We start from the raw sequence: 24,857 nt of genomic DNA, 5'->3' as shown, positions 1-24,857 counted from the left end.
TTCATGATCTCCGGCCCTTAGATGCAAACCCCCTTTTCCCCGTGTGCCCGTTTTGTCTTCCCCGTTCCCAGGCCGACACCCAGCTCTGCCGATACCATTCCTTGCCCCTCCCCGTACAATAGAAAGCGTCCCCCATCAAAGGATCCCCGGGTTGATCAAAGCCCCCACTCCATGAGACCCGATCAAACCCCCCACATTCCGTGAATCAGCGGAATATCCAGCTGCGTGATACTCATCACCTGTTATGACTAGGGTGGGGATTTCAACTGTAAATGTGTGTGGGAACGGGCCCCAAAGGGGGATTCCGGGAATGTCTTTCCGTATATCAAAGCTTTGTCACATGTATGTAAACTATAATAAAAACCACAAACACTGTATATAAGGGGCCAGGCCTCAAACGTAAGTTAGAGCACCTCAGAACGATACCTTCTGTCCGTTTCGTTGTGTTCTCCTCCGGAGAGAATAAAAAACCTTGTTTCCTGCTTTCCAGTCTCCAGCGCCTGCCTCTTCATTTGATGAAATAACTAGAGGGTCACAGAGGCCATACCGCCGGGCAAATATCGATTGTCCCCGACCCGACCCAGGTTTTTACAGGGTCATCTTGTCGAAGACTTGTGTCTTCCGCTAAAAGTTGAGCTGCTAATTCCTCTCTTTCTCTATCGTCATCCGACATTTTTACTGACTGAAAGTTTGCAGAGCAAGTTTCAAGGAAACAAAGATTAGGTGCACAATATTTTGGAACACTGTATCCTTCAACATTGACTAAACCAAGAACTAATACATAGGATTCTCATCCTACCAAGTTTTGGCGGATATTAACCTTTTACCCACTCCAGATGTCTATTGGAGTATTTACGGGAAAAAGGGGTCTGTGTGAAAAGCACGACTGAGTTACTCTAGTATATAGCGTTAAATTATCGCCTTACCAAATGTTGGGCGCCATGTAGTGTAGTTCCTATATTCCCAATAGGCTCTGCGCATTGGAATAACATAAACGATAGTTTAGACGTAGGACTGAGGTCGACTAGGTCTCTATTGAATATGTTAGACTTAATTGTGAATGCCAGCTAGCTCAGAGGTCACTAGAAACTTTCTCGAGTAAACAAGGAGGTGTTAACTTCCCTGAATAGACAAGAAGGGATTAGCTTCTGACAACCGCATTAGCATGACAACTTTGCTCCCTCCAGAATAAGGAGTATATCTCCAGAGTCGCGGAAACAATAGATAACTATTTCACTCAGTCAATCGTGCATGCTTAGTTTCACCAGAAGCGCAGAGAAATAGAGAGACGGGCGTTTTCAATAAAAGTGGTTATTTATTGAACAGTCTTCTTTCTCATGCAAGAGAAGTGAGTTGCCACAATTGCAATACTTGTCATAAAGTAAAGTGCGTACAGTAAAAGGAGTATTATGAAATAATACTGTAAAAGCATGGTACAGTTTCTAAGCCATACCGTGTTTAAAATAGATAAAATATATACATACATATAATCATTGACTAAACGTACTCAACTGGTGCTTCTAAGATACGCCTACCCCGGTGTACCTAACCTAAGCCTAGTACGTGGGAAGAAGTAAGTGAGCTGCAGTTTAAGTTAAGTTAGTTTTTGCCAAGAATCTGAATCAAGAATTCTCTAAGGATCTAATCAGCTCCTTACCTTGGTTATAGAATGAAGGAGGTCTTGTATCTCGTTCTCGGAACTCGATCTCCCAGAAACCCGCAAGGGTGACCGGAAACACTGGGGCTGGATTTCTCGGCAGGAGAAAAGACATCGTCTCTCTCAGTGCGTCAATGGGAGGGTCGGCTTCCTTCGGCTCTCGTTACAGCTGGGCTTCGGGTAAGTAGATAGCCGATCTGCTCCAAACCACTGTGTGCTTGTTAGGGCAGCTGCTGGTATATTTATACCTGGAAGGTGCCGAGTTTGACGTAAGGTTGGACATAAGACGTCACTAAGAACTTACAGTTCTTTCAGGACTCCAGGAGTTCTTGGACAAATCAAAACAAAAGCAGGGGGAATTCCCGGGCTGCTGGAGGCTTGGTTTGTTTAAAAAACGCGTTGTACTTTCTAGGAGTCTATGGGAGTAGCCTTGCTGTATTTGGACTGCATTGGCTATGACTAAATATGGATATGATTCTTATGCCTTTATAAGGATATGATTTGTTATAACCACATAAGGGCCTAAATCGGGAATATTTAAATAGGGTCCTAGATACGTTCACAACACTCTCTTGTGATGTGGTAGGTAGTTACTTGCTCTCAGGGATATGTATGAGAAAGCACTACCTCCAGCTTTATTTTAGTATATGTGGGGTACATTTGGTGAGAGGCTGAGTGAAGGTGCCTGGGAGGATGATGAAAGTGTACACAGCTTTTAAGATAGGCGGGCATGTGTTGTGTAATGCTTCATATGTGTGTGTGAGGAGTTTGAACTCAGTTCATTTGTGTATGGGAGCCAGTTGAGGAGTGGGGTGGTGTGGATGTGGCAAGGTAGGTTGAGGATGACTCTTGCTCCAGTGTTTTGGGCCTGTTCATGATCTGTTTGGTGATTGCTGCATAGGGAGTGTGCCATAGTCAAGTATGCTGGTTATCTGGGCCTTTGTGACCATTTTCCTAGTGTTCTCTGGTAGCCACTTGAAGAATGTTTTAATCATCCCCTAGATGTGGAAACAGGTGAAGGTTGCCATGTTTACCTGGGTTATCTATCATGTTGAGCTTGTCGTCTAGGAAGATTCCCAAGTTTCTGGCATCAATTGTGGGGTTGGAGGTGGAGCCAAGGTTTGCCATCGACCAGGTAGAGTCCCAAGCAGAGGTTTTCCTTACAAAGAGGACACCTTCAGTCTTGCCTGAGGTGAGTTTTTAGACTAATTTGCATATAGCCAGGTTCTGAGCTGGGATGGGGCAGTGAGCTAAATAACGGTGATGGATCAAGCCCTGATCTTTGGACTGGGTAAGAGTGGTCTGCTTAATTCAGACACTCTGTTCATCACCACCCCCTTTTCTGAATCGTGAGGTGAGTTTGAGGCCATAGAATCTCATCCAGATGCTATCATAGACATGCAAGTGGTGAAGATGTTTTTTGTTGTGGGGTGTGATGTAGCGGAAATCAAATTTTATTTGTAGGAGTGCCTTATAATTCCACGTGCAGAGCGCACCCGCATATAATCCTTTGCTGTACGACATGGAGTGTTAGAATCTTGAATTGTTTAATATGAAACGTGATGTGCTTATGCCATTGGAAAGTAAAACAGAGAAGTAACGTAGAAAATGAATGTAACTAGCGAAGAACATTAACATGAAGTACTTGTGTTGTGAAACTGACCGTTATTCATGTAACAAACGTGTCTAGTGATTATGTCATTTTACATGTAGGTAGATGCATTAATTGAAGGTGCCTTATTCCCTATGAATTTTCTAACGTTCCTATGGTGCTTTCTTATGTTAGCTGAATTTTGTAGGCCTGAAATGCAGTTCCCTGGAAACTCTCTCTTAAGAATTAACAAGCCGAATTTCATGTGTGCAGTAGAATTTGTTCATGTTTTGTGTTGGAGGTGAAAGAAGCGCTCTTGTTAGCTAGAATAATGTCTTTGTTTTACTAGTCAGACAAGGTGTGAAGAAGTTACAATCATCCTGCTTGAGCCGATAAAGGAAGGTCGTTGTGCTTCACACAAGAGTAGGCCTGGAAATCAAGGACAAAATGTTGCAATGGAAAAACACGGCTGTCTCATGGAAAACTACCTTTTGAATTGTACTCAGAGCAGATGGTGTGATCCGCAATGACTCCTGGGAAAGTTACCTGCAATAATGTGACGATGAAATTAGAGAGAGCCCACTTCTTCTTTTCCTTCGGAGAGAGAGCATCTTTGAACAAGCTCTGTCTTGGTACCTTCATGCTACATGACCCATTAATGATGGGGAGACTTCTTAGGAAGACTCCACATGCTGACACCTTTTATGCTTTCTTCCTGAGGATGCTTAACTAAGGATTTCACTTTAGCAGTAGTGTAGGGATAAATTAGTGTTTTTCATTCATCAACCCTCAATGCAGGGAACTTTGGACTTATGCTTTCTGATCCTCTCCATTCTTATTGAATTAATTATATTATTCATGCTGAATTGTCTCAAAGATTTGGCTTCATGCTAACTCCGATTTATTTCTACACTCTCTTATTGAGGTGTCTTTATGTTTAGTTATTTTTGGCTATGTAACAAATCAACTAACCTCACGGAGTTGTCTGTTGTTACTATGTGTCCCTTAGCATCATAGTTTAATTGATTGGCTTTAAATAACACATTTTCTCCACTCTACGCCTTTATGCTGCGAAAAAAAATCATCAAGTTGCAACTCTGGAACAGGTCTAGAACTTATGGGTCCGACCCTTTCAATTGGTAGCAGTGTAGGATGGTTCGCAAATGAGGTGAGGGAAGAACCCAGAATTAGTCTAGAAAAGGTGAAATATAGAACCCCACAGCCATGAACAAGATCCCAATGATCAAGAACGGAATGCGCGGAATCTGGCGGAGACTGACAGAGTTTGATGGTGCGGAAGGATAAGTCAGTGGCGAATGGAGTAGTGTGTATTGATAGGGTGTATGTTGTGTGCTAGATTGTAGGAATGACTTGATCCTGTGATGTCTTGCAGGGTTGGTAGTAGAGTCAAGTGAATGTAGTTTTGGGCCGCACATGGTCCAAGGACTGAGATTTGAGTTTCAGGTCCCGAAGTGGCCTAAGATCCTGGTATATATTAAATGTGTAGAAGACACTGAGATTGAGATTGCATTGCCTGACATAGAAATTGAGGAGTCATTGGCAATTCCACCTAAGACAGGGAACCTTGTGTAAATGGGGCACATATGAATCGTTCAGTGGACCTTGTGTACAGAGGTGAGCTATACTGATCCAGGGGACGAGCACAGGTCGAGATCACTGTGTGTGAATTTTCTTGTGTGGTTAAATTCGTCTGATCTTTTAGATGGCATAGAATTACGGATTTTAAGATGATTGTGTGAGTGAATAGATACAGAGAAATTGTGAAGGAGGATGAGCCGCTGTGAGCAGTGAAGGTGACGCCAGGGAGTGTTGCGATGCGATAGGCCGGCGGTGTAACGCCGCACTGGGATTGGTTGGCAGTCAATGGAAAGTTGTGGTTGGAAGAATTCTTGTGTCGTTAAATTTCGAACAACAAATTGCAATTAAAATCATGCAATGTTTTAGGGTGTCGTGAGATCTGTTCAGAGGTGATGAAGGGGTTGTTACTCGAGGATACTCCAGCAAATTACATGGTGACAAAGGTTTGGCGCCATACTATAATTTGGCTTCAAAATTAGCACAAGATCACTAAAGAGGAGGGGAAATTGTTATTTGCACGCTTTGGTTCATTTCGGCTAGATGTATTGCATCATTTAAGAGGAGCAATGTTAGCACTGGGACCATTGCCTAGACCAACATAGTTTGAAGGATTTGCGTGCATCACATGCTAAACAGAGGAAGAAATATCAATGGAGAATGAAGAAAACTGTGAGGTCATACCAGAATGCACTATGGGATGCACAACTTAAGAAATGGAGAGTGTGTACCATAAATTAGGAAGGCTATACCCAGTGCTAGTAGAAGAGGGAGATCCCCAGGACTGGATCAAAAAGGTAAATGGAAGTGACAGTAGTGACAATGAAGAAAGCTTGGTTGTCTGTCTGAGCGTCCTCCACCTTACGGTCCACAAGCAGGGGACAGGGGGGCTCAGAAGTGCAGGAGTTTGGGAAAGGATATCCACAGGAGAAGGAGTGACAGGAGTATCCACATTGAGAGGTATAGAATGAAATGGAGCTAGCAGTCCCAGTCACTATTGGTCCTGTTGTCCCTATGTATGACCTGAGCTCAGTGGGAAACGTTAGTCAGCTACAGTACATTCCAGGTGAAGTAACTGAGTTGTGAAGAGCAGGGAGCATGAGTGGGAATTGTCCATCCTTAGTGCCTAGAGAATCTAGTACCCCTTTGCAAGTTACTGCTGATCCTTTGGGAGCATACTTTGGTTCAAGTACCATATGATATATATCTATGGCATGTACTAGTTCAGACATAAGCATGTGGGAAACTCTAGTGAGAAGACCAATTGGAAGCAAGTACAAGTCAGGTTGCCACTGGTAATCAGCATGTCTTGGATGTTTCAAACTTGGAAAACTGGTTGAGAGATTACAACAATAGCAAGGCGAGTCAGAGTAATTCATCAAGTCAGGGTACCATCAAGACTGCAGGGAAGGCGAAGCTATTGGACGTATTGGATGTGGTGAGGCTGAAGGCTGAGTTAGACAACATCATCAGTGGGAATTTACTTTTTAATAGGATAGAGTCCTATGAGCCTGATGACCTGTTGTTTGTAGCAGAGGATGTCACCCGAAGGGTGAGACAAGTGCATGAGAAGTTATCAGTGTTAGCTCGGAGGTACGGAGTGGACTTATCTTGAACAAAAATGTTACAGGGAAATCATAGGCTTAACTACAGTGACCAGGAGCTAGAGGAAATGGGAGTGGCGGGATTGAAGACACATAGCCAAGAGTTGACTGTAGAAATAAGCGTTTGAGGTATGCTGGATAAGTGGGAGGGAAGAAGAAGATTGTGAGGAAGCTGACAGGGGAAACACCACCTCCGGGATGGGGGACATTGAGAGTTGATGCGTATCCATTAAAGGCGGTGCCTAGTGGAGGAGATGTGCATGAGTAGGAGTGACCTAGCTGCATTTACAAATGATTTCCCCAGGTTTATGGTGAAACCTGCAGAGTGGTATTAGCAAGGCGACCGCTTTGTTAAGATCTCATAGGTGTTGTTAATGGACTTAAATAACTTTTTAAAATTGTGGTTCCTAGTGATATATGGTCTGCTTGAAACAAATCGCTATTGAGTGGTCTGCTGCTGAGCCAGAGAGGGATCCTCTTACTCATGGTCCCTCACCAGTGGTTATGAAAAAGTATGAGCTGGTGATCACAAAGTTGCAGTCCAAAATAGCCCTCAAGACATCGATTGGGTTAAGATAGATCCTAAAGAGTCAGCGCATGCTTACAACAAAAGGCTGTTGCAAGCCTTTCAGCAGTACAGCGAGTTAGACAAACTCAACCCTAAAGACATGGGCCAATTTGTATCGCAATTTGTGACAGGACTGAGGCCGGAGATTAGCCTCATGATCCAGCAACACTAAATATGCTAGCAAAATAGGTCCATAGATGAGATCTTATGGTATGCCAGGTACTGCAGTGATGAGGTGGATTCCAAATATAGGAGGATAAAAGAGGAGTTGATGCTGGCTCAAATGTGAAATGCACTGAGGGGAGAGCAGGTACAAGCAACAGAAGGAACAGTAGTTTGTGGTCAAGGGAATGTTCCAGGAGGCATCCAAGTTACATCAGTCGCAGGACTGATGGGACAGGGAAGGGGAAGAGGTGTCCCTATAGATCCCAAGACGGGGATAGATGTTGTGACCCTGAAAAAGACGCTGCTTGGCACTTTTGTCACAAGATCGGGCATTGGAAGTGCGAGTATCATATAAATCCTGTGAATCAGGTTCAGGAGGGGGAACCCGTGCAAGGGACAGATGTGGTGAATCAGTTACCTACAGTGACTAGACCGGGATCTCTGTGGGAGGGGATCAGAACCAGCTAGTGCAAGTGCCCAAGCTCCGAGAATCTCGCAGGGAAATCAAACATATCATCAGATGCCCCTAATGGAAGTGCTGGATGCATTTGATCAGGACCTATCCTTATGATGGTGCCTGAGAGGGGAGGAAGACTGTACGCTTGGCGCAGTCTTAAAGGTAGACCAGAGTGAACCATATGTAGAAGCAGATGTATATATTCCTCCCATTCATTCTTGATACTGGTGCTACCCCTTCTACTGTGAGATCTGCTGTAGTCCCAAACCTGCCCCTCCCAGGAAAATCAAACCAAGTGGTAGGAGTCGGTAACAAAAGAAAGAAAAAACATTTGAAGAAAGTGATATCAGTGAAAATCGGAACCTGTCAGGATCACCATCAGTTTGTGGTGTGTGATTCAAGTCCAGTTTGCTTGCTGGGGTGTGACCTATTATGCAAATAGAATTGTTCCATCTATTGTACACCAAAGAGAACTGAACTGCAGACTAATGATGAAGACATTGCTTTCAAGTTGGTAAATGAGAACCAATACACTGCCATGTTTCCTTTGCTGACAGTAAAGAACATGCAGTTGGATTTCAGAGACACAGTCTCTCCAGTGGTATGGGACTTCTCAGGAGAGGAGATCAGACTGATTCGAGGAGTTGAGCTAGTCCGCTAACAGATCAAGCCTAATGCGGAATCCCTGAGAACTCAGCACTACCTGACCCCAGTAACAGTGGCAAGGATTACACCTGAAATTGAGTCCATGATTGCCCAGGACATTCTAAAGGAGATCATGGGAAGTCTGTGCAATTCGCCCATCATGGGATTGCAGAGACCAAGCAGAAAATATTGCATTGTTCAGAACCGTATAAAGGTCAATAACATAGGGCCCGATTCACAGAATGAACTTAAGACTCAATCCTAAACTTACTACTATTTTGGTATTCACAGAATCCACTTATTACTTTTGGCATTCACAGAATGAACTTACTACTTTTGGTATTCACAGAAGTTAGGATTTTATCTTAAGTTTGTCTTAAGACAATCTTAAGACAGACTTAAGACAGACTTAAGACAAAATCCTAATTGGGAGAGAGCCCACTTCTTCTTTGCCTTAGGAGAGAGATCATCTTTGAACAAGCTCTGTCTTGGTAGCTTCATGCTACATGATCCAATGATGGTGGGGAGACTTCTTAGGAAGACTCCACATGCTGACACCTTTATCCATTCTTCCTGAGGATGCTTAAGTAGGGATATAGTGTAAGGATAGATTAATGCTTTTCATTGATCAACCCTCAATGCAGGAAAACTTGGAATCATACTTTCTGATTCTCTACATTCTGCCCACTGAATTAATAGTATTATTCATGCTACATCTCTTCAATTGGATAAGCAGATTGGCTTCATGCTAATTCCTGATGTATGTCTACACTCTCGTATTGAGGTGTGTTTATGTTCAGTTATGTTTGGCTTTGTAATAAATCAACTAACCTCACATAGTTGTCTGTGGTTACTATGTGACCCTGAGGATCATTGTTTAATTGATTGGCTTTAAATAACACATTTTCTCTCCACTACGCCTTCATGCTGTGAAAAAGAACCATCAGGTTGTGACTCTGGAATAGGTTTAGAACTTATTGTCCTGGCCCTTTCAGGTGCCTGTGTTACAGGGAGAGTATCAGTTGGGTTTTGTCTACATAGGACATTACTTTGATGCCATGCAAACTGATGAAGTCCGTTAGTGGTGTTATCTAAATGTTAAATATTGTCCGACTGAGAGATGATCCTTGGGGGACTCCATGGATGAGGTTCTTGGCTTTGTCGAGTAGGGTGGCATGCTGACTTTTTGCCTTCTTCTAATGAGGAAGGAGTAGATCCATTTGAGTGTGGGTTATTGGATTCTATTTCATCTAGTCTTCTGATCAGGGTAGAGTGAGAGACTGTGTCAATGGCAGCGGAGAGGTCAAGCAGGATGATGGCTGCTGTTTCTTCGCGGTCCAGGATCATCCTTATGTCATTAGTTGCTGTGATGAAGGTATTCTTCATTCTGTGATTGGGTCTGAAGCCTAATTACATGGTGTCTAGGAGTTGGTGTGTGTGTAGATACCGACCAAGTTGCTTGTTGATGTCTTTCTCCATGACCTTGTCTGGGTATGGTGGTAAATATTTTGGTAGTTGAATAGGGTCTGCCGTAGGATTCTTTAGTAGTGTGTTGCCTCCTACGTGTTTCCAGTCCAGCAGGAACATCACAGTGGTGATGGAGGTGTTGAGGATGCGGTTGAGTACTTAGCTAATTGGGGAGGTGTCCATGTTGTAGACGTAGTAGGGGCAGGGGTCGGTCGGTGCCCCGGAGTGGATGGACCCCATGATATTGGCTGTCTCTTCCATTGTGAATGTTTTCTATGGCTGTGTGGAGCTCACAAAGTTTCAGTCAGCCGGATTCCGCTTACTTGATGAAAAACTCTGTGGAATTCCTCGGAATTCTGTTAGCAGGGGGAGTATTGCTCGGCCACATTAAAAATAAATTATTCCACTGCAGTGTCCCCTCCACTTTCACAACCATCTGTTTGGGCACTGAATTCCAAATGTGCAGCCCCTTGTTATGAGAATTTATCACAGCTGACACCATTTCACATGGATCTTTGAGGCAGCAGTTGCCATGGCAACTGTCTCTCATGTTAGCTTTGCACGAACCTAGCAAGGTTCACGGTTTAACCCCAAAATGGGCAGCGCAACCTTTCATCCTCCAGTGGGAGGGCAGTTGAGTGTTCGGGGTAATTGTGCAAGAGAGCCGGGATTGCTTACCCCTTTTTCTTTATGGTTTACATTGAAACGTTTAAAAAGCGAAAAATTCACTTTCTGATTTTCTAGTTTCTGATTACAGCAGATATCTACCTCTACCTCTAAATCACACCCTGATCAATCCATATAATCCCACCAGACAGCTTAGGTCGATGCATGCCTTCCAAGAAAGCAATCCCAGGATTCGAAGAGCGAGGTGCGGAGGCCGAACCTTCTCTGTGAACTCGGCCAAACTTTGGAACTCCCTCCCCCTTTCCCTTCGCTCTGAGCCTAATCTTCTCCCTTTCCGAAAGAAACTGAAGACTCTTTTGTTCAGCAGATAAATACAGTTTCCTTTCTCATACACTCCTGTTATCCATTAGCGCTAGGACGCCTGCGGGTAGCTATCGCGCTTTATAAAAACCTAATCCAATCCAATCCAATCCAATCCTGTGTGATCTCAACTTATACACAGATAAGAACTTCCCTGGGTCAGATATATTTACTTCCTGGTTTTTAAAGTCTTTGTTTGCCACAATCAATACAGCTCAGCCAAGAAGTGAGGTAACTGGTAGGAGACACGCTGGATGGCATTATATATAACCACAGGGTTTGAGGTGGTGATAAATGGATTGAAACGTTTTTAAGGAAATTACAAAGAAAATATTTAGGCTAGCTGTAAATCCCCTATCCAGTACAATTCACCTTATTTGAACTGTACGGCACAAAAAAATCTTAATATCCGGTCCCTTCTCCTCCGCCTCGCCTACAACTCGCAGCTGTGCTACAGAGTGTATTCCAGGATCCAGAGGCTGCGCCGGAGGTTGGCTAGCTACTGTGTGACCTCTGGCCCGTGCCCCCCACCAGTGCTGTCTGGTCCAGAGACTCAGATAAATCAACCTCATCCAGGGCCACCAAGTGCACTTCTGAGCTCTCCCTCAGCACCAGTACTGTCCAGTGCTAGGTATGCTGCGAAAAGGTCCGTGTTGCTCAGGCGCTGCAGCACGGTGTTCAAGAAGCATGTGTTTCCCCATGGTTCTTCAGGCCAGAAAGACCTGGGTCTGAGGGGAGGTTGAGGATTTGCCGGGAACCTGGCTCAGGGGTGAGCCAGAGGGATGGCGGTCTGGGAGGAGTGTGTGGGGGAGGAATAGAAGGGGGGCTCTGAACTTAGCTGAAAAAGGGCTGGGGTGGGAGAGGCCTGCCGCAATGACCTTTTCTCCTCTCGGCTTGGGAAGAGGGGGCAAGGCACACCTCAGCCATTACAGCCCCAGCACTGCGACATTTCCTGTCACCGTCAGAAGTAGGCATTGATATAGACAGAGGACAAGCCTTTATTGGGCCATATACAATGAGGCAAGGGAAAATGGGAGGCAGAGTAATAGACGGAGATCTAAAACTGCCCTAGATCTAGCACAAGGGGTAGAGAGTGCCGGTAAACTCTGCTCTGCCAGTGGGTGGTGGAGATTTTGCTGAACTTTGCACTCCAGGCAGAGCTCGGAGTGACTAAACTCCGCAAACTCCGCCGGCAGAGCGGAGTTTGCTGCACACCCCTAATTGTTTCCCATGTAGTCAAGGTGTTTCCGAGGTTGTTTGTGAATAGGCTGGAGGTGAGGCTGCAGGGGTTTGGTTGACGGTCAAAATTGTTGTAGATGTCTTTGATCTGGTTGCTGGAGAATTCCAAAAGGTTGTCGCATAGTTCTTGTGAGGAGGTGAAGCTTTTTGTGGTGGAAGCTAAATTAGGGAAGTCTTTGACGATGGTAAAGATTGTATTGGAGCTGTTATTTACGCGATCTGCTAGGGCCTTCTTCTTAGTTTTTCTGATCTGCTGGTGGCAGTGTCTGAGTGCTGCTTTGTAAGTGTCCTTATCAGTTTCTTTGTGGTTTGTTCTCCATCATCTTTCTAGTTGTTTGCAGTGTTGTTTTGTTGAGTTTCTCAATGTACCAGTTGGTCTGCTTCCGGGTTCTCTGTTGGTTGTTGTGTTCGAGAAATGCTAGGGGTTTCACCAAGTTCTGTAATCTACTTTTCCGAGCTGTTTGATGTCACTGTTTATGTTTCCAGTGGGGTTGGATTGGTTTAGCGAAGGGTGTGGGGCCAGTTAGATTCTGAGATGCTGCTCCAGCTGTGTCTGGCCAGGCTGGTGGTGGTGGGTTTTGTTTGTCGAGGGATGTTGATTTTTAAGTGGACAATGGCGTGATTGGTCCTGCTGATAGGTGCGGTTGTGGTGATTTTGATGCCATTGTAGGTGGCGAATTTGGGGTCAAGGGTGTGTCCAGCATAGTGTTTAAGTCCATTGATGTGTTGTGGCTGTCCGTGGTTTCCATCAGTTTTGAGGAGTGCTTTGGAGTTGGGGTTGTTCTGGTCTTTCATGGGGAAGATGAGGTATACAGTAGGATGTAGGGTTTGGAGTCGATGGTGAGGGGAGCAATGAAATCTGAAATGTTGTCAGTGAAAGTAGTCTTTGGTCTGGGAGGTCAGTAGGCGAGGGTTCCTTTCAGGGTGTAAGTCGCTCAGATTTGTAGTTTGAAATGTAGTTATTCCATAAAGGGGGTCGTGATCTCTCTGGTTGGAGTGCAGTTGATGATTTCCTTGACGATTATTGCAACTCCTCCTCCTTTTTTTGTGTTGACTGTCCTAGCTTGCGATCTTGTACACTTCCAAGATGGCCGTGGGATTGTCGGGTGCTGACCCAATGGGAAGCCACATTTCAGTAAGGAAGTGGAGGTTCAGTGTACCGTTGTTCTGAATGTCTCAGATTTCTAAGGCATGTTTACTGAGTGAGCAGTTGTTGGCACAAGTGAGTGAAGTGATTGTGAGAGTGAGAGAAGAGAAGAGGTGGAAGACTCAGGTCCATGAACCAGGTCAGCGAGAGCTTAGACAGGTCAGAGGACTGGTCTAAGGTAATTGCAGCAAACAGGCCTTGAACACCTGCTACTCGGCTAAACCTGTAACAAACATTTTCCAGTTTCATGTTTTACTGACTTTGCCACAAAATTTTAAAGACCAGTGTTTACAAGATACATAGCATAAAAAGCTTGGTTTCAGTGTTTTCTCTTATCCAGAATCCTTTTTGGAATAAATGTATGTGTGCATTAGCCTGTGTCTGCATGCAAGTATGCATGTTAATATGTGTGCTTAGAAATTTCTTTTATTATTAACTTACTTTGGCTCCAGTGGTCTCAAGTGGTCAAATCTTCCTGCTCTCATTTATATTGTGGCAAAGACATCACCTGCAGTGCTTCTGGCCTATACAGAATTTACAGAGTAAAACAACAGCATTGAAAAGCTTTACCTACAGATTCATAAAGTTAAGAGGTAGTCAGAGGAATGAGGGGATGTTTATGATTCTTGTTTCCTCCGCAGCTACTCGGAGTCACTGCCATTGAGGATAAGTTGCAAGATGGCGTGCCTGAAACCATCAACCTGTTGCTGAAGGGTGACATTAAAGTCTGGATGCTAACTGGAGATAAGCAAGGTACACATTCTTATTGTCTCAGTTCTGGATGCTTTTAGCTAGGACTTCCAACAGCTGACATATCCTCCAGCTGCACTGAAGCTGTTGCAAATATTATATATGTTGGAAGAAATCCTTTAAAATGTCATATTACTAAATGTATATTAATATTAATACTCACAGCAATCAAGTAATTTTGAAACGTTTTTGCATTCTCTGCCATCACGTGTTTCTTGCCTCTCATGAGGGTCTCAGGGAAATTCAAGGAAAATCCATCTTTACGGCAGTGCATGAAATACATGGCTAGAGGACGTGTCAGCCTTTGGATGTGTCTGTGTGGGCAGTTGTTAATAATCACTAGCTTATGCAATCACCATGAATCACTATTAAAACCCTAAAATGACACTGGGAGGTGCTGAGTGCTGGTAAAGTGCTTGAGATGCATGTTTTCGCCAGTCTTTATCATTCTGTTCTTATACATTTAGTTTCTAAACATACTGCCAAAATATTGGCATCAGACATAAGCAGTGAAATGTGAGGATAGAATAGTTTGTCCCACAAGGGCATTACCCAATCCTCACAATGATTTTACCGTCATTACCATGTACCATTCTACTTGAAATGGGTCAGAGTATAGCAAAAAGGGAAGAAAATGATTGCTAACAAGTATTATCTTCCAGATGTTAGTGTTCGAAAATGTACACCATTGAATAGAGTCTCAGCCCCTTCTCCTGGTTCACTTAGTGTACACAAACATTCACCTTGTGCTCCAGGGCGCTGCCTGCTTCACAGTAGTTCAATACGTTTGTAGTTTATACTGTCTTCATTTGATGCTGGTCATAGTGAACGCACATAGAAGCTGCTCCACTCTGCCACATGTGCATAAACATAGTACACATGTGAAACCAAGTGTCGTCACAAGAAAGTTCATATGTGCTACAGTGAGATTGATGGGAGCAGATGGTTCACCACAATCCGAATCACTGTGCTCTGCTGAAAGAGCAGGTAATCTCACCAGCACAGAACTATCTTTGGATGCAGTGGCCATCTTTGGTATAGAGAATCCGTAGAAATTCATTTGGAGTTGTACCAACCCTGTAACTGCTTTTTTACACGGCATAATGAGTTTTTGCTGTTATTTTCAGTGGCGACCCGCACTACTGCTGGAACATTTGGGTCACAGAAGTAAGCACTGGGGGAGGTGGACAATGCTGCTTTCATTTGGAACAGTAGGCAATAACAATGCACCTCCATTGTTGTTTGTGTTTGAATGTGGGACCTGGTTTGGGTGCCCCCAGGCAATCAACTTACTGGGCTCTAATGGTAATAACTAAAGTCTTTTGCCACTCATGCTCCGGGACCACTTTATTGTTGGACCAAATAAAGCAACAAGTATTCTCCTTTTAAACCCCATAGTATCATTTATTAAATCAATGCTGAGGTAGTCATTTCAGTTTTAAATAGAAGGTCTCTCAGTGTATAGGAATGTAAAGTCCCTTCCTATGGTGTCTGTCACTTGGTTCACAATGTAAACTGCATATTTTCATATTTTTAATGAGAGAAAGTCAGCATTTTATTAAAGACAAAGAGGGGTGTATTATACCTTACTTTCTTGCTTTTTTATGATGGCATCCAGAGCGAATAACAACCAGAAAAGGTCTAGAAAATAAGTCCTTTGGTAATGTAGAAATTACAATATCTAGAAGGCCTTGGACCAAGAACTACAAAATAACTTTGCTCAGGCGTGTAATTAGTTCCGTAAAAGGTATGTGTAGTGTCAGTCCTTCCTTTTTTCTTGTTCACAATGAAGGACCGGCATACCTCAACAAACTAGTGAATTTCAACCTACCTACCAAGGAACCGTTCCAGACCCCTCTCCCTAGCAGCTACCCAGTACATTCACCAAGCAAACAGCGGCTGCTCCTGCTCCCACCTTGCGGCTAAGACTTGGAACACCCTGCCCCTGCACCTGAGAGCCTCAGCATCACTCCAACAGTTCAGGAAAGACCCTAAGCCCTGGATGCTCAACCACAAGGAACAGACAGCATGATCCCGCAGCATTATCCCTCAGCACTACTAGACCCTCTTGGGTGAAACAGCCACGCTATACAAATCATGATTGATTTATTTCTTGTTGCAGTACTATAATCTAGTTGTGTAGAACCAGAAGTGTAACTAACACAATTCAAAGGAAAATATGAAGAAAAGCCATTGATAGCATGAAAGGAGTCCATAATTTATTTCCCAGTAACCGTTCAACATGTAACTTACAAGAATGGTCTCCAATTACACACTATATTTTCTTTTTCTGGGTGACAGATCTTTGCCACAGTTTTTGAATGGACGCTAAATCAAATCAAGTCAATCAACATCATAATTAACAGTTGTTATGTTCAGTCAATGATGAGAGTTTTAAAATCAGTTTCAAACCTATGTTCTCATTGAGAGATTAGTACTTTCTTTTTATTCAATTAGTAAGTCAGAATACTGAAATATGGTTAGAGTCATCAATAATGCAAATTGACCATCGTGTTCCATAAAGGAAATAGTCCCTATTCAATCTAATGGGAACAAAAGCTAATGGAACTCATGAAGAGCTTGGGAAAAAAGTGAGATCAAAGAAGCATCAAGTTCAAAAACAAATTAGGTGGTTGAACTCCCCATAAAGAGTAGTTCATGAAATTCAGCAGAGTCTCAGTCTCCAAGAAGCATTAGCACACAGTTGCAGTAGCAAACTGTACCAAATAGACCTCAACAGGACAATAGAGAAAATAGTTGCAGTAGTTGCTACACCTGTCAGGAAAGACATAAAAGGTAGTGTCAGCTCCAAAGTGGCAGGCAATAGCAGCAGGCTTCAGCAGTAGTCCTCAGCAATGAAAAGTCTGAATCTAACTCGAAATATGCACTGATATAATAGACTGCAAACCATGCGGACAACAATACTGCAGATAAGGTCTCTCCGGTCAAATGAGAAGACATCTTTCAATGGTTAGTAGCTTTGTTCTTCCTCTCCAACGGAAAACACATTGAGTCCACAGTCCACCATCAAATATGTAATAGACATCACTAAACATTCGTATAGCTGGGAAAGTCTAACCTTGGTTCTCAGGGAAGTTTATTGCAGTGTCTATTCTATCATTTATTCAATGTTTCACTGAGTAACAATGAACTACACTAAACACAGAAACATTTTGCTTGCAGATTTCAAGTTACATAATGCTTTTCATATTTCATATAACTAAGCATTATTGTTCAAATGTGTGATTCTCGATTCAGCATTATGTGAATGTGAGATAGACAGGAAGTTCAAGCTTGGTGTATCAAGAATGTAACTTTAGAAAGGAATACATTTATTAAACTCAGCACATGTTGCAGCTATGACAAAATCTAAGCAAGTCATGTTAAGGTTAATCTATCAAATACATGGTTCAGCAAATTCTAAGGCCTCTATTTGGTAAAGGGAAATTTAACAAAATTCTTTCAGTAAATATGGATACCTGGTGCATTTTATACATTTTGACTATGTGACATTTTAAAATGTGTTTTTTTGTTTCATTTATTCATTTTTATGTACATTTTCTAACTCTATCAATTAGCCTATTTGATGACTATCTTCACCATCAAGCTAAACACATTTCACATGTAAGTGCATTCAGACAACACTTTCATCATCTGTTGTGTCTAGCCTTTTTCTTTTCTGATCCCGATACTTTAATGATTTCATGTAGTCATCAAACATGAGACTATTTAATGTCAAATCTTTTTCAAATCTCTTATTCAATTCTTTTTACCTTTTGTGCACAATATATCTACATCTCAAACATAATGCATAAAGTAAAAGCAGACACAGTCCTAATATTAGTAGTGGCATAGGAACAGCCTTTACAATTCCTCCTCCTGCCATTGTAAACCAATTTCCAATAGTCTGAACTCCTTTTCCACACTTTTAAAAAACACTAGGCGTATCCAAATCTTCCAACTCAGGTTTCAAATTTGAAATTTTCTTTGCAAAGCCTTCAATTTCTTTACTCTCATGAGGTATGTAGGAGCAGCAAAAACTTAATTTGAGCATTTTGCAGACTCTGCCTTTTTTGTGCGAGTAAGATGTCTAAAGCAGGACAGTCTTGCAGACCATTAAACGTATAGCAATTTATTTATGCTCACTACTAGTAAAGATTCAGAAGTGCTGTTTGCCATCTTGTAGACGACAGTTAACAGTTTTCTCATCTTTTTGCCATATATTATAATGCCTACAGGTGGAATGATTGCGCCAAATCTATCGCCTTCTAATCAGCTCCTGATTCAGTACTACTTTTGTGTCAGTGAGCGGGTGCCATTGTTAAAGCATTTAAGCTATGCACATAATACATTTTTGTAGTTAATGCACCTAAATAGCACATACCTTCCCCATCAGCAGATAGCAAGTAATAAGTATTCTGTACGCAAATGAAATAAACTCCGGGAAGTGCGGAGTCCTCTCTTTGTAAAATTTGCTATGCTTCCCCTGTTAATTTAAATGTGTGATCACAAGTTTTAATCCCTACATGTCTGGTTTGTTTGGGTGTTCTTCTATAAATGCAAATTTTTCATTTATGTTGGCTATCTAACCTTAATGTGGGGTACACCATTTTCTTTTCAAATTCACCTGCTTCTTTCTTCCAAACATTTTTCAAAATATAACTATGTGTTTGAGGCATGTGTACTGTAGATACACATGTTTTGGATTCTCCTGCCATCTAGTGTTTAGTCTGGATGTTTGCAAGATTTTTTTTTCATAGAAGTCTTTCCTAGTCAAGAGGTAAAGTGACTCCACCTTTCGGTGATAGTGCGCATGAGCATCCATGGTTAGATTGTTTTCTTTCTGCCATCGGGTTCGGATGTGGTTTGCGGCACTCCGGTACAAGACCATTCTTTGGGATCCCTTCAGGCACAACCCACTGTACCCTCATTAGTATTGTTTCTAACGCGTTATCCACCCTCCACGTATCAAAAATTAGAAAACTTTCATAGGTGGATGAGAAAACTTCAACCGCGGTCTTCGGGCCTTGCCCATTTTCATTCCACTCAGGAAAAAAATACACTCCAGAGTAATCTGCCAATTGAACAGAGTCCGTTCCATTTCTGCCTCCGACGCTACTCTAAATAGCTGTGCACCAACCTTCAAAAGGTCTGTAACTTTTGCCTGTCTCCGGAGCACAAGGAAGAAGACTGTGACGCCTGTTGCTCATTTTGATCTTTAAAGACCCTGCGGGTCTGACAGGCTCGAAGAAGAGAAATGTAGCAACATAGTATAGAAGACACCCCCGATATCTTCATAGAAGATATTGAACAGGAAGAAATGAAAGAGTCCGCAGCAATAGAGGAAGAGGCCTTCTCCCTACAGGACTCTGATTCAGAACTGGAGATGAACTGGAGTCCCAGGATGTCTCTGCTGGTCAGGGCGCATGAGTACGAAAACCCCTTGCCCACAAAACCTGCTTCCACAAAACAAAAGTCTTCCGGGCCACCACTGCCATCCAGCTATGGTAGGCAATGAGACTCTGCTTCGATTGCCCCACCCTCCGGCTCGGCACCGAAATCACAAGTCAAACCTTCCTTCTCGGGTTCCAGTCAAGATACCACAATTTTGACATCTAAAACTGTGGTTTGGGAGGATAAAAAGGACTGAAAATGTTGGCACTGAAACAGAAGGATGCTCCTCAGAAGCCTCCAAAGATTATTCTGGAAGGCATGAGAGAAAAGTTGGATCCATTACAAAAGAACATTTATATTAATCTCATCACTGGACTTACTTCAACAACACCTATGATACCATCATCCTCCAAAAGGAAAAGTCCTAGCTTACAGGATATAAAATACCTTTAAAAACATGACTACTAGCCCTTTTCACCCTATTCCTATACCCTTCAACCATCTTCATCAATACCTTTAGTACCAAGTTCAGACCCTCTAGACATTATACCACATCACTCTCATACAGTTCCTGACTCAGGGGCTGTGGATGACACTTATGACAAACCACCATCTGACCCATGGGATGAATATAATATAGATCCTCCCACAGACACAGATCTAGATCCATACCCTGCAAAACCTTCACCTCCAGATGACAACACCTCATATCAGGATCGAATTGCCAGGGCAACCATATACCACAGAGTCACTTTACATAAAGAATCTTCAGAGGAAGATGTTTTATTGGAAACATTAGGGACCACACACAAAACAACACAGTTATTACCAATGTTAAATGGCATAATGCGCCATGCGTAAGACCATCAGACCCAATTTCTATTAAGGGCCAACCACCGTTTGACTCCTTCGTTGTGTCCAACGCTCTTAAGAAATTATATCCCCAACCCTCAGACAACACACTACCTCCAGACAAAGAGTCAAAATTAATAGATGCCTCAGGCAAAAGAGTGGCTGCCAATCATTGGCTCATAGCCAATACGCAAGGTCTTTTGGCTAGGTATGATAGGGTCCACTGGGACGAAATGGAGGAGTTACTCCAATACGTCCCAGAGGAGCATAGGAAAAAGGGCAGGAACTAGTGCAGGAAAAACAAACTAATTTCCAATTCTTCCATCAGATGTGTGCTAGACGCTACTGATACTGCAGCCCGAGGAGTTAAGAACAGCATTCTCCTCAGAAGACACGCATGGCTGTGAATCTCTGGGTTTAAACCAGAGGTACAATAGACAATACTTAATGCTCCCTTTGACAAGGAACATCTTTTAGGACCTCAAGTGGATGGAGGACTTGAAAAAATGAAAAAAGACACAGAAGTGGCAAAATCAATAGGAGCACTTCATTCATTCCTTTTGCCGTTCATTTTAAGGGGAGGCTCAAAAAGTACCTCCACAGATGCCAGCACATCTTCCTACAAGACTCAAACTCAATCCTCCCCCTCGAAAGAATTTTACAAGGGTGGTTACAGAGGAAACAATGTTAAAGGAAGAGGTAGAGGTACACCAACACGTACCTCTCCATCTCCCAACAAGCAGCGACTTCATAACAATGCCCCTCGACCATCATACACCTGTCGGGGATGACTGCACCAGTGTCTTCCCATTTGGCAATCTATAACATCAAACAAATGGGTGTTGGATATTTTCCAGCATGGTTAGTGCCTGTTGCTCACCAGCAATCCTCCCAATATTTCTCCATGCATTTACAAACTCTCTCTGGAGCACCAGTAACTGCTCCAACAAGAAGTACAAGCTCTTCTAACAAAAAGAGCTATAGAACAACATCAAGGGTCAAGGGTTTATTCACTTTACTTCCTAATCTCCAAAATTACGGTTCTCGACGGCCAATCTTAGAACTTAGGGCCAGATGTAGGTAATTTCATTTTACCGATTCTTAAATACCGAATTTTACCGATTCGGTATTTAAAAATCGGTAAATGATATGTAGATAAAAAATCGGTATTTTTTACCGATTCGGTAAAAGTCGGTATCGGACGATCGGAAAATACCGATCGGTATTTACCGAACGGTATTTACCGAACGGTATTTAGCGATCGGTATTTCCAATGCATTCCTATGGGCCTTTCGGCCCATAGGAATGCATTGGAAATACCGATCGGTAAATACTGATCGGTAAATACCGATTGGTAAATACCGATCGGTAAATACCGATCGGTATTTTCAAAAACGTGCAGCAAACAAAAGTGAAACTTAACACAACAGCCAATCAGGTGCAACCACCCTCCCCCTTCCTACCAGGAAGTGCCTGCCCAGGCAGCTGCAACTCATTAGAAGGTTCTGGAGGCAGGCAGAGCTGAGCAGAGAGACAGAGCAGCAGGGAGAGATTAGTTTTGAGTGTAATACTGAAAGAATGGCAAGCAGCACAGAGAGCCAGAAGGCTGACAGAAAGAGAAAAATAAAGTTTAGCAACATGGAGCTGCAGGTACTAGTGGAGGAGGTGGTTAGAGTCCACACACAACTATTTGGAAAGCAGTCCCTTACTCTAGCTGAGTCTGCAAAACGCAAGCTCTGGCTACACATTGTTGAAAGGGTGAATGCTGTGGGAGTCACCAGCAGGAGCTTGGAAGATTTAAAGAAAAGGTTCTACGACATCAGGAGCCTCACAAAGAAAAAGATGGCAGAGCTGCACAAACAGGCTGGTCTCACCGGTGGAGGCAGGAACCCAGCACCCCCCCTGACTGACCTGGAGGAGTTGGTGGCGTCAACCATCGAGCCAGACAGTGTCGTGGGACTAGGAGACGTGGACAGCTCAGCCAGAGCCAAAGCAAAAGGTAAGACGCATGCGCAGCATAACACCCCATACCAAGCAGCATCCCTTAACCCTTTGTGCACAGGCCAACCCCAGTCCAGTACTGCTAGCACTATACAGGAGCAATGCATTATGGGAAATGTAGTCAGCTAATATTAGACCATGTATAACTGAACAGACATCAGCAAGGCAGTGAAAGTAATGGCGATTAATGAAAGTAAAATGTGTAAAGATTTTATTTTAGTCACTGTGAGACAGTAGCACTCAGTTGACATACGCTTATTTACACCTAGGGGCACCATCAGCCAGTCAAGTCACACCGACAACAGGGACTGCAGCAGCGAGGGAGGAGAGTGACGAGGCAGGGCCAAGCCATGTCCATGCATCGCAGGATGAGGAGGACACAACTGCCATCACACAGGAAGAGGAGACAGTCCAGACCCCCGAGTTAGCACACTCCCCACACCTTTCCCAATCCCCTGCATTGCAATTCTCTCCTGAGACATCCCCATCAATGTTACAGGCTGCACCAGCAACCCCACCAGCCAGGAGGCGACTCGTGGCCCCACTGCCAATGATGGAGGCAGCAGAAGCCGAGGCTCAAGACACTGCACCTATGCCTCATGCTGCACTGCAGCCCAACACAGAATCTGACACCATGCGCAGACGTCGCCGCATGCCCAGCAGTGCATGTGGCTCTGGAGATGGCACTGTCTTCCGTGGGCTGGAGGGAAGCATGGTGCGCATCCAGCGCATGCAGGGCAAATATATACAGGCCTGCCACCGCCAATTCCGTGCCCTAAACCAAACAGTAGGAGAAATGGGGAAGGGCATCAGTGACATTGCACAAAGCAACAGGGACATTGTAAAATCAAATGCAGACCTAGCTGCAGGAATTACTTCTGCAATTACGCAGCTGTGCACAAAACTCGACAACATAGAGCACACAAGGCGCAGGGACGCCCGAGCAACCAATAGGGCCATGAATCGCCTCGCCACTGCCACAGCACAGCTATGCCGTAGAGGCAATAACATGCAGGAAAGCCTCACCCATAACACGGTCGAGGTCACCAGGGGCATGGCCAGAATCACCAGTGCCCTAGAGGCAATGATGATTTCTCAAACAGCACACAATCCTGCCCTGGATGTGCCTGAGGGAGAGGACAGCAGTAGCTGCAGTAGCATGGGAAGCGCTGTGGTGCAGCCCCGTAGGAGCAGCAGGCGCCCAGCTGAGCCTGCAGGCCAGGAGGAAGGCAGTGGGGAACATCTCAGTGGCTCTGGGAAGCGCGCGCGAAAATGACTTTGCCAGTGAGTGATGTAACCCAGGACATGTTGTCCCCACCTTTCTTAAATTTAATTTGTTGCTTGTTGGTCCTTGGATGGCTTGGTAGTTCGGACTGGACTGTTCCCATGAGGCACATGGTCAGAGCTGATTTGCATATAGCCAGTGTCTAACCCAGGGTGGTGTGGAGTGCAAAAAAACAATGGATTTAGGCCCAGATCCTTGTACTGGGGTGAATGTATGACATTGTTCTACATTCTGTCCATCAACTGTGTTTTTTGCAATTTTCACCCTGAGTGGGCTGGGTATGCTCAGACGTGAGTCCCAGGCTCTCCACATCACTGGAGTCAAGCTATCCAGGCTGATGAAGGCTGATAGCCAGAAACCGGTCCTTGGATGCTTGATTCCGGTCTGGGAAAGACATGGCTTGGTAGTTCGGACTGGACTGTTCCCATGAGGCACAGGGTCAGAGCTGATTTGCATATAGCCAGTGTCTAACCCAGGGTGGTGTGGAGTGCAAAAAAACGATGGATTTAGGCCCAGATCCTTGTACTGGGGTGAATGTATGACATTGTTCTACATTCTGTCCATCAACTGTGTTTTTTGCAATTTTCACCCCGAGTGGGCTGGGTATGCTCAGATGTGAGTCCCAGGCTCTCCACACCACTGGAGTCAAGCTATCCAGGCTGATGAAGGCTGATAGCCAGAAACCGGTCCTTGGATGCTTGATTCCGGTCTGGGAAAGACATGGCTTGGTAGTTCGGACTGGACTGTTCCCATGAGGCACAGGGTCAGAGCTGATTTGCATATAGCCAGTGTCTAACCCAGGGTGGTGTGGAGTGCAAAAAACGATGGATTTAGGCCCAGATCCTTGTACTGGGGTGAATGTATGACATTGTTCTACATTCTGTCCATCAACTGTGTTTTTTGCAATTTTCACCCCGAGTGGGCTGGGTATGCTCAGACGTGATCCCAGGCTCTCCACACCACTGGAGTCAAGCTATCCAGGCTGATGAAGGCTGATAGCCAGAAACCGGTCCTTGGATGCTTGATTCCGGTCTGGGAAAGACATGGCTTGGTAGTTCGGACTGGACTGTTCCCCTGAGGCACAGGGTCAGAGCTGATTTGCATATAGCCAGTGTCTAACCCAGGGTGGTGTGGAGTGCAAATAAACGATGGATTTAGGCCCAGATCCTTGTACTGGGGTGAATGTATGACATTGTTCTACATTCTGTCCATCAACTGTGTTTTTTGCAGTTTTTTTTAAATTACAATCATGGGCAGAGGAAAATGACATTATAACTCCTGTACAATACGGGTTTCGGGCAGGAATGGGTACTGTCGAACAAGTCTTAAACCTTGTCTTGCTACAACGGAAGTACATCAGAGCAAAAGAGGGATGTTTTTATGCAATTTTTGTCGATCTCTCCTCTGCGTTCGACTGCGTAATACATACTAAGCTCTGGGAAACACTAGAGG

At 43.9% G+C, this 24,857-nt stretch overlaps 1 protein-coding gene across 4 annotated transcripts in view; it reads left to right on the top strand.

The window, feature by feature from the left end:
- Window positions 1-24,857, top strand: part of LOC144781481 (phospholipid-transporting ATPase IC-like) — a 1,874,327-nt gene that overhangs the window by 1,398,603 nt on the left and 450,867 nt on the right. For all 4 annotated transcript variants that reach the window (XM_078660356.1, XM_078660353.1, XM_078660355.1 and 1 more), the window contains one exon: window positions 13,765-13,876. In XM_078660356.1, the coding sequence (XP_078516482.1) occupies window positions 13,765-13,876 (112 nt within the window). The remainder of the gene's footprint in view (window positions 1-13,764; window positions 13,877-24,857) is intronic.

Source organism: Lissotriton helveticus, chromosome 9 (assembly GCF_964261635.1).
Source record: "Lissotriton helveticus chromosome 9, aLisHel1.1, whole genome shotgun sequence".
Classification (NCBI taxonomy): Eukaryota; Metazoa; Chordata; class Amphibia; order Caudata; family Salamandridae; genus Lissotriton; species Lissotriton helveticus.
The sequence above is the reverse complement of the archived record's forward strand: the minus strand, read 5'-3'. Positions and strand labels throughout refer to the sequence as shown.